Raw genomic sequence first — 10,861 nt, 5'->3', positions numbered from 1 at the left:
TCCGGACGCTGGGGCTTATGCGAGCCGTCCATGGTTATCAGGCTTTTGGCCTCAGACTAGGAGTTCTACCATCAGCTCCTGTGTTCTTCAGGCCTTAGGATTTGGATGAATTATGCTTCTGAATTTCCTGTTTCTGCAGCTTGTAGACAGCACAGCCTAGCATACATATCTCAGCAGCCACAGAGTCTTCTCTTTATCTGTTTAACATTTATCTTTCCTATTGGTTCTGTTGCCCTGGAGAATTTTGGGTAATACACGAGCAGAGGAATAATATGGCAGCACAGGTTAGAAAGCCACTAGAAGCTTAGTTTTAGATGCAGTATATCTGTGAACTAGCTGTGTGCATGTGTGCTAAGTCGCTTCAGTCGTGTCCAACTCTTTGCAACCCTATGGACTGTAGCCTGCCACGTTCCCCGCCCATGGGCTTTTGCAGGCAAGAATACTAGAGTGGGTTGCCACGCCCTCCTCCAGGGGATCTTCCTGAGCTGGGTATCGAACCTTCATCTCCTGCATCTCCCGCACTGGCAGATGGGCTCTTTACCACCAGTGCCACCTGGGAAACCCCATTGACTAGCTCCCTAGTTGAAAATGTCAAATAACCAGTTATATACACATGAGTCCAGGTATCCACCTGACATATTGCTTATTGATGATAGTTTTTCATTTTCTAGCTTCTTCTAGGATGCAAGCTCCATAAGAGCAAGCACTTGGCCTGTTTTGCTCCCTGCTATACCCCCAGTCGCTAGAAGAACTCCTGGTGCATAGTAGATGCTCAGTAAAATTTACAGGAAAGGTGAGTGAAGGATTGAATGGGAGCCTTAAGTGTTCAATACAACAAAGTTGGTTGGCAATACAGTACAGTTAGGAATTATCTGTTTGAAAACCACTCACCTGGCTATTAGTCAGGAGTGGTTTGCAACCATTGTGTAGCAAACATTTCCTAGATTGAACTATGTATTAATACAAATGAAGAGACACTCACAAGGCTTCTGTAAACTTTTATTTTGTACTTATGGGCCACTGCCAGTGCAGGGCCGTGGCTTCTGGCTCATTTCTACAGATTTACTTGGAAAGATGTGATAAACGTAGAAACTGAAAGTATTCCTACTTATCAACCACAGTCACTTACTGGTCCATAAACAAAATGCACATGGAAGCCCGTGTGGTTATTCAGAAATCTATGACTTTCTGAACTTGTAAAATGCATTTTTGATATGCAAGAGACAAAGCATCTTAAAGAAAAAGACCACTGTCTAAACAAAATGGTGTGAACCTATGGCTTATATTATGGGGCTATATCACTGCATGTAATGCACTAGCAGACTAATGGAATTTGACTGCTAACACACAAAGGAACCCTGCAATTGGGTGCCTGCTGGCACCTGATATCATTTTATACATGACTGTTCTAAAATACAACCCAAGGAATCAGCTGAGCTAATTTATCATCAGACATTTTTCTGGTGAAATCTGATAGAAGCATTTGCCCACTTGTCAGTCTCATCACCATGTTGATGACTGGGACAATATAATACTTCAGACTTTGATGAATTTTGCTCCAGCACAGGAAAAAATACAACCCCAAATACTGCTTTTTTCAACTAACCAACCAACCAAGAAACCAAAATCCATTGTCAACCCATGGCTCATCCTTTTTCATGAGGCCTCTCACATTCCATCTGTAATGGTAACATGGTCGTGAGATTTATGAACACGGATAGATTAAAACTGACAGGTTGGTTGTTGTGAGGGACAACCACCTAGATTCCATCTGGAGTGTGTGCTTTGGCACAACTGCAAGGCATTAATATTAGATTACATGAAATCCATACATGCCATCTGATCGCATGCATATACCACACACACGGATACGTTCCACAGAGACGATCATAGAAAAATTGGCTAAAAGAAATTTATGGTTGTTTATATACACATATATTTATATACACACAGTAAAAGATTTGCTGCTGTAATCACAGTTTGTAAACATCGTGGAAAACGCCCAGCAGAAGTCTCTGTGGGCCTTTTGAAATGGGGACCGTGTGAGGAGTGTTGGTAGGGAAGGCATTTAGGTTCATACTGAAAACCCAGGGACATGAAGAACCTTAAGTTCACGGCGGCATCTGGGAGTAATTATATTTCATTGACACAATAAACTCAGCTGGCCACTTTGAAATTATGTTTTCCATATTCCTATGCGGAAAAGGAATGAGCAAAAAAGTCTCACTGCCAGTTAACATTTTAAAAGCAAGCAAAGGAATATATACATACATGTATATATGTATATGCATGTATATACATACATGATACCTATGTGTATATTTGCACACACATATACATGTTACTATTACCAAAAATAAACCTCAATGAGAATTTCCAAATTTTCTAAAAATATGCAATCCTTTCTTTCTTGCTTTGTTCTGGACTTCTATGCATTTCACTGAAAGTCTTGGGCATAGTTAAATGATACATACATTTAAATTTCAGTAAATGGTATTTTGATTTTACATAAAATTCTTCCATTAAAAAACTAGGCTTGTGAAAAACAGAACTGTTTGACTCAAGCATTATTTTTCAATTTAACAGAATAGGCACAAGATCTCCTAAAATGAAACCACATTAAAAAAGAAAATATAGGTTCTTAAAAAGTTTGCATAGCAGCTATTAAACTGCCATATATGGATATCAGTCTGTGCTTTAAAGTCCTGTAAGCTCCTGAAGCTTGAGAATTTATGTTTTAAAAAATAAGCCAGTGACATGAGAAACACTAACCTAACTTCTCACCTGAATTCCATTTTATTTGTTTTGGGGGGGCAAAAATATGTGTAAATGAGCTCAAATCATCATCTGTAGGCTACTATGAAGTTAAAAAATACTGGCACTGAATGACATTTCAAATAAAGGAGACTTCAACCCATACTGTGTTTGGCCAAAAAAACAAAATTACTTAAAAAAAAATAGAAAATATTGTTACAATCTCTATAACTTTTTCACGGTGACTGCTCTTATTGAACATTCTACAGAACCACCATGAACATTTGCCATGTACTCGAAAAAAAAAATCTATTTTCATGCAAAGGTAGTAAATATCCTTCTGGTTTAACTGAACCATCTCCACTCCCCCTGCCAACTCCCACCATTTTTTAGGGCTGAATATAACATGCAGAATAGGTAAATCAGATAAATAAAAGAAGTAAGATTCATTGAATTTGTGGGTATAAACCAGTCAACCCTTCAACGTTTGGGAAAACATTTTTCCAGGGGGTGGGGCTGAGTCGTAAGAGAAGGATGGAACAGATTCCTGGAGACACAGTTGCTGTGTTGATTTTTTTCCTCCAGTCGGGCTTGAAGCACACTGATGACTGTTCCTTCAGTTTAGTTGATACTGTCCTTGTGGCTGCTCCTCTCTGTGTTATGGTTGTTTTGTTCAGGGTTCTTCCACTGGATGCTGGTGCCATTCATGGGCACCGAGGTCATCAGGCTCTTGGACTGGTAACAGCAGCAGCAGAGGCAAGACTGGGAGAAGGAGCAGACTCAGATTAAGAGGGGCCACCAGCCTGTTCCCAGCAGAGCACAGAGGCTCACCAACAAGGGGTGAACGTCCAGAGGCACTGGAGGAGAGAGCGTGGGCCTTGCCAGTCATCTGGAGTAGGGAGTTTGTAAGCTCTAGGGAGAAGTTGAATGGTTTATTCTAGTGCAAAGAGACAGATCCTGTGTTTCTTGTTTTAATTGATTCACCAAGTCAAACAGGAAAGGAAGGCAGTGTCGGTGGGGGGAGACTGTTCTATGACTTGGGGTGGGCGTGGGTGGGAAGGACTGGGAAGGGCCTGGCGTGTCTTGACTGCACCGCCTGCGTGTCTCTCTTCATTGGGCACCTCACCTGAGGCTCTTAAACAGCCCTAGGGGGTAGGTGCTATTTTCTTCCTGGATGAGAACAGGGAGGCTTAGAGAAGAGGCAGAACTGAGCTCAGAACCCAGGACTCTCTCTGTTGGACTCTTTCCCCTGGGTATGCTGCCTTTTCATGAATATCAGTCAAAATTGTGTTTAATTTCTGAGAGTTTGCACCTGGATTTTTTCCCCCTTACCCTCTGGGGGTATATGTAAACTAACTTTGTATATAATATAATTTTATATGTAACATATAATTTTAATTTATATGTAAAATATGTAAACTAATTAGCAACTGATTTTACTCCAGATTACATAAATGTATTTGTTATGACCTGCATTTTAGTCAATCTTTCTTAGGGCAGAATCTTTCTTAGGGCATTTCATGACTTGTAAACATGACCCCAAAGACTGCCAAAGTGTGGCAGTAAGAACTTCCACACCAAGTTTTATTGATTCCCATAATTCTCTGGTTAATATCTGTCTGTCTCCTTTTAGACTGCAGGAGTCACGAAGGCAGTCACTTGTGTTTTTCCTCTCTTCTATCCCTAATACTGATAAACTCATACCGAGCACTTTCTGTTGTCTCAAGCACCGAACCCACTTATTCCACCTTATGAGATAGATACAGTATCTGATACAGATACAGATATAGCATCTGATTTCAGTTCAGTTCAGTTCAGTCGATCAGTCATGTCCGACTCTTTGTGACCCCATGAATCGCAGCATGCCAGGCCTCCCTGTCCATCACCATCTCCCGGAGTTCACTCGGACTCACATCCATCGAGTCCGTGATGCCATTCAGCCACCTCATCCTGGGTCGTCCCCTTCTCCTCCTGCCCACAATCTCTCCCAGCATCAGAGTCTTTTCCAATGAGTCAGCTCTTTGCATGAGGTGGCCAAAGTATTGGAGTTTCAGCTTTAGCATCATTCCTTCCAAAGAAATCCCAGGGTTGATCTCCTTCAAAATGGACTGGTTGGATCTCCTTGCAGTCCAAGGGACTCTCAAGAGTCTTCTCCAACACCACAGTTCAAAAGCATCAATTCCTCGGCACTCAGCCTTCTTCACAGTCCAACTCTCACATCCATACATGACCACTGGAAAAACCATAGCCTTGACTAGGTGGACCTTAGTCGGCAAAGTAATGTCTCTGCTTTTGAATATACTGTCTAGGTTGGTCATAACTTTTCTTCCAAGGAGTAAGCGTCTTTTAATTTCATGGCTGCAGTCACCATCTGCAGTGATTTTGGAGCCCCCCAAAATAAAGTCTGACACTGTTTCTACTGTTTCCTCATCTATTTCTCATGAAGTGATGGGACCAGATTTACTGACGGACAAACTGAGGAAGCAGGAGTGGCCCCACTTGGACCTGGTTTTAGACAGCTAGTGCAGAGCTGGGACTGCGGCCCACCAGGCTCCTCCGTCCATGGGATTTTCCAGGAAGAGTACTGGAGTGGGTTGCCATTGCCTTCTCCATGGGGTCGCTAAGAGTCATACACGACTGAGCGACTTCACTTTCACTTTTCACTTTCTTGCATTGGAGAAGGAAATGGCAACCCACTGCAGTGTTTTTGCCTGGAGAATCTCAAGGACAGGGGAGCTTGGTGGGCTGCCATCTATGGGGTCGCACAGAGTCGGACACGACTGAAGCGATGCAGCAGCAGCAGCAGCAGAGCTGGGATGTAAACCAAGACTGTTCCCTTCCAGACCCTGCACCCTTGAACGCTATGCTACTCTTCCTAATATGTACCATAAAATGAAGTTAAACATCCTGGCCAAAGTTAGTGGATTCCAGTTAGGACTAATTCCATGCTAAAATCACTCTAGGAACTGGAAAAATAATATTTCAGTAAGAAGTGCTTGAAAAAAAAAAAAAAAAGAAGTGCTTGGAACTTCTGGAGAAAATGTGTTGGCCTAGCTACAAGGAAGTCTGAAGAACGGAAGGAAACTGATTTTGAATTAAATTACATTAGTTCAGATTTCCAGAGCCATAAACATTTACTTTTCTTGAAAAGACTATTATGAAGTATACTATTAAGTAGCATTTAGCAACAGCTTTCTTAACAATGAGTTTATGTTTTGTTGAGACTATGGTTAAAAGTCTAAGGCTATGTAAGGCATGAATAAGCTTAATCTCTTCTGTTAGCCTTGGAGCTCAACTTGGACTATTTCTTTTCAAAGCATGATACTAATTTGGCATGCTACTAAGTTAGTTCTTTTTATTTTAACTTTTGAGTATGTTGTTTGAATACACATTGCTTTTCTGTTACGCTGACAATTTGACGCTCTTTCTAGGTAACAAAATGTAATTTTCACTTCTCTTCTGAAAAGTTCAGCTGATGAAAGTACTATTGTGATTTTCACTTCTCATCTGAAAAGTTCAGCAGACGAAGTGCTATTTACAACTGGAATGAGCCATGCCTGTTGGATATCTAATACACACAGTTGGCTGTTCTTAAAAAATACTTGCTTACAAAGCAGAAATAGGGACACAGATGTAGAGAACAAAGGTTAAGGATGCCAAGGGGGACAGGGAGGAGGAAGGATGAACTGGGAGAGTGGGATTGGCATATACGCACCACCGATACCATGTTTAAAATAGAGAACTGATGCGAATCTACGGGAACCCTCCTCAGCACTCTGTGGCGGCCTAAATGGGAAGGATATATACTGCTATTGCTATTTTGCTGAGTCGCTTCAGTCGTGTCCGACTCTGTGTGACCCCATAGACAGCAGCCCACCAGGCTCCCCCGTCCCTGGGATTCTCCAGGCAAGAACACTGGAGTGGGTTGCCATTTCCTTCTCCAATGCATGAAAGTGAAAAGTGAAAGGGAAGTCGCTCAGTTGTGTCTGACTCTTAGCGATCCCATGGACTACAGCCCACCAGGCTCCTCCGTCCATGGGATTTTCCAGGCAAGAGTACTGGAGTGAGGTGCCATCGCCTTCTCCAAAGGATATATATATGTGTATATATATATATATATATATATATATAAGGGGATATATGTATATGTATCGCTGATTCATGTTGCTGGACAGTAGAAACTAATAAAGCATTCTGAAGCTCTCTATTAGAAATAAAAATAAAGAAAAGACAGAGGAGAAAAAAAAATCCAATTAAATGAAAACAACTGAATTTGCTATTATATACTATTGTCTATGGGTGGCTCAGCAGTAAAAAATCAGCCTGCCAGGTAGGAATTTGCTATGTGACACAGGAGGCTCAACCCAGGGCTCTGTGGCAACCTAGAGAGATGGGATGGGGAGGGAGGTGGGAGGTGGTTCAGGAGGGCGGGGACATACGGATGCCTGTGGCAGATGTATGGCAGAAACCAACACAATATTGTAAAGCAATGATCCTCTGATGAAAAAAAAAGAATCCACCTGCCAATTTAGGAGATGCAATTTTGATCCCTAGGTTGGGAAGATCCCCCAGAGTAGGAAATGGTAACCCATTTCAGCATTCTTGCCTGGAAAAATCCCACGGACAGAGAAGCCTGGCAGGCTACAGTCCATGGGGTTACAAAAGAATTGGACATGACTGAGTGACTACACAGAGACATTACTTTGCCAACAAAGGTCCGTCTAGTCAAGGCTATGGTTTTTCCTGTGGTCATGTATGGATACGACAGTTGGACTGTGAAGAAAGCTGAGCACCGAAGAATTGATGCTTTTGACCTGTGGTGTTGGATAAGACTCTTGAGAGTCCCTTGGACTGCAAGGAGATCCAACCAGTCCATTCTAAAGGAGATCAGCCCTGGGTGTTCACTGGAAGGACTGATGCTAAAGCTGAACCTCCAATACCTTGGCCACCTCATGTGAAGAGCTGACTCATTGGAAAAGACCCTGATGCTGGGAGGGATTGGGGGCAGGAGGAGAAGGGGACAAAGAGGATGGGATGGCTGGATGGCATCACTGACTCGATGGACATGAGTTTGAGTGAACTCCCGGAATTGGTGATGGACAGGGAGGCCTGGCGTGCTGTGATTCATGGGGTCGCAAACAGTCGGACACGACTGAGCGACTGGACTGAACTGGACTGAGTGAGTACACAACAGCAACGACCATCACACATAATCAATCATTAAGCCGATAATTATTATGAAAAAGATCTTCTTGTTCAAAGAAATACTTACCTGGAAACAATTTTTAAATTTCTTGCTCACAAAATATAGAGCTATTGGGTTGATACATGAATTCATGGTTGCCAAGTTAATACCGATGTAATCCATGAGCAGCAAGAAACTTGAGCAACAGAAATAGAAGAGATAAATTAGAACATCATGTTTTAAAACCTAATTAGCATTTATCTCTAAGATAAGCATTTTTCTTGCCCAGGAGACATTTCTCAGAGGTAGCAGTCAAAATTACTTTTAAAGCCCTTGTTTAAATGGCAGTTGCAGTTCTGCAGGACATGTGCAGATATACCCACCACTTGCTTAACCCACGAGGGGAGCAGCAAAATTATTGATAGGGCTTGCACAAAATTTTGAGGTTGGTTATGGGCTGTGACAGCAAAGAAAAACAATCAACTTAGAAGATTTAATTTTCAGGGCTAACGTTGAGTATATAAGAGGTGGTTTTGTAAAAGTCTTAGAAATGTGAGATCAGAGAAACTCCAATTTCCTTCTGAGTACAAAGGCTCATACCTAAGTAATTCACACCGGTTCGTGTCCATTTCATCATACACGGTTTTTTTCAAAATGCGGCTTAAATGAAGAGGGAACCAGCACAGAGCAAAAATTACAACCAAGCAGAAAACTGTTTTTGCCACTTCTCGACGCTAAAGAAAAGTGAGAGAAAAAAATACAATAAGTTCTGTGTTTTTCTACTAGAGAAAGGAGATACACAAAAGAAGTACTACAATGTCATGTTAGTTTCCACACGACATTGTAAAGCAATTATACTGCAATTAAAAAAAGAGTAGTAGATTGGGACAGGGTACTCGAAGAAGAGCCAGAGCAGCCCACCTCACCACCCTCCACCTCGTCAAGATTTGGAGTCCAGGAAACCCCCTTGGTCCAGTGGTTAGGACTCTGAGCTTCAGCTCCAGGAAGCACGAATTCGATCCCTGGTCAGGGAACTAAGATCCCACATGCAGCATAGTGCGGCCAAATAAAAAAATAGATAAGGTTTGGAGTCCAATTGTCTTAAGCAAGGAGTTGTTAGTGATTCTTTTGGGGCAGCTGCCAGGAAACATGGTAGCCTCAGGCTGGTTATTAGGGCCAGGTCAAAGGTTCGATGGTGGGCAGAGTGGGGGACGGGCTGGGGTTGAGCCAACACTGTGACTGGGTCTGTATGTCTGTGTATTTGTATGTCTGTCGAACATATGGGGGGAAGGTTAGTTAAAAGTCTCCATAGCAGGTAATTCACCTGCATTAATGATAGCATGGTAGTCAAGGTGACTGACCCTACCATAATAACAAAGTGGGACAAATCTAGGGAATTCCCTGGTGGTCCAGTGGCTAGGATTCTTGGCTTTCACTGCTGAGGGTCTGGGTTCAATCTAGCCTGAAACCAGTCCCCCTGGTTGGGGAGCTAAGATGCTGTAAGCTGTGTGGCATGGCCCACCCCCAAAACAATGAATAAGTCTACAAAGATGTTTGGAAAACAAAATAGCACGGAACAGAAAAGGAAAAGGAAGAACAACATGTTTTCTCCATTTCTTGATCTTGGAGAAAGCTGGCATTCGGACTTTTTTGGCTTATAAAATTCTTTCATTAATGACAGGTAGCTTCCAAAGATACATTGTTTGCAAACATAGAGTGCGTGCATGCCAAGTCACTTCAGTCCTGGCCGACTCTGCAACCTTATGGACCATAGCCCGCCAGGCTCCTCTGTCCATGGGATTCTCCAGGCAAGGATACTGGAGTGGGTTGCCATTTCCTTCTTCTTGACCCAGGGATCAAACCTGCGTCTCTTGTCGCCTACATTTGCAGGCGGGTTCTTGACCACTTAGCACCACCTGAGGGTAAAGGATTATCAGCACAGACAATTGGAAAAACGGGGACATGTTGACTCTGGCCTGACTCCAATGGCAGGTTTACATGCTTTGGGGTCTGCACAGGATCAGTAAAATCATAGGTTAGGAATTATCTGCAGCCAGTCATTTGGGTGCCCTGTATTTGAGTATTACAGGGCATGGCATTAGGAAGCTCAACTGGAAACATAAAATACAACTTGTCTGTAATTGGGATCACTTAATGTCAAAATAAAACTGATTGAAAACAGGATTTGGAAGGGTAAGGCTGGTCCAATCCAAAGCATACAGCGTTAAGTAGGGGAAGCCTGCAATAAACCTACGTGATTGATAGAGCTATTTAGAAAGATCTCAGGGCAGTTGTCACAAATTGTGGCTTTAGCCCCAAGAACTGGGATTCTTTAATCTTTGAGTGAGCTAGCTAGCTGGCTATGGCTTCAGAGAATGTATAAACCGAAAGATGCTTGAGAACAATAAAGGATTCTTTATTAATCTACAGAAATGGAGGATCATTTTAAAGGGCTATTTTGTGTACACAGAAAGACAGTGTAGAAAGCGTACTGGGGGAGAGGCTATCTCTTTGGAGCACATCCTCAAAGTGGGTAAACTTATTTATTTATTTAGGCTATGCCACATGGCATGTGGGATCTTAGTTCCCTCAGCAGGGATTGAACCCATGCCCCGTGCCATGGAAGTGTGGCTTCTTAACCACTCGACCTCCAGGGAAGTCTGCAAGAGGATAATTTTTTAAACATGATATTAATACTTTGCCACATGACAGTCAGCTATTTGGTTAATCAATATCCATCCTTCTGAATTTTCCTTACTATCAGTCAGATCCTTGATTTTGTCATGGCAGCAGAGGAGCCTGGCTTCCTCATCCACACAGATCTTACCAATTATACTAGGCAGAAGCCGTTGTGTGGGGTTTCTGACGAGATCAAGCGTGTTCAGAGTGGAAAAGCTACTTAAACGTGGGGGCTCCTCCTTT

General features: G+C 42.5%; 1 protein-coding gene across 2 annotated transcripts in view; it reads right to left on the bottom strand.

Moving 5' to 3' along the window:
* Positions 1,899–10,861, bottom strand: part of EDNRA (endothelin receptor type A) — a 73,936-nt gene continuing 64,973 nt past the window's right edge. For both annotated transcript variants that reach the window (XM_005691200.3, XM_018061587.1), the window contains 3 exons: positions 8,540–8,673; positions 8,027–8,135; positions 1,899–3,516 (listed from right to left, as the gene is read on the bottom strand). In XM_005691200.3, the coding sequence (XP_005691257.1) occupies positions 3,376–3,516; positions 8,027–8,135; positions 8,540–8,673 (384 nt within the window). In that variant the 3' untranslated portion in view covers positions 1,899–3,375. The remainder of the gene's footprint in view (positions 3,517–8,026; positions 8,136–8,539; positions 8,674–10,861) is intronic.

This window comes from Capra hircus, chromosome 17 (genome assembly GCF_001704415.2).
Source record: "Capra hircus breed San Clemente chromosome 17, ASM170441v1, whole genome shotgun sequence".
Lineage (NCBI taxonomy): Eukaryota > Metazoa > Chordata > Mammalia > Artiodactyla > Bovidae > Capra > Capra hircus.
The sequence above is the reverse complement of the archived record's forward strand: the minus strand, read 5'-3'. Positions and strand labels throughout refer to the sequence as shown.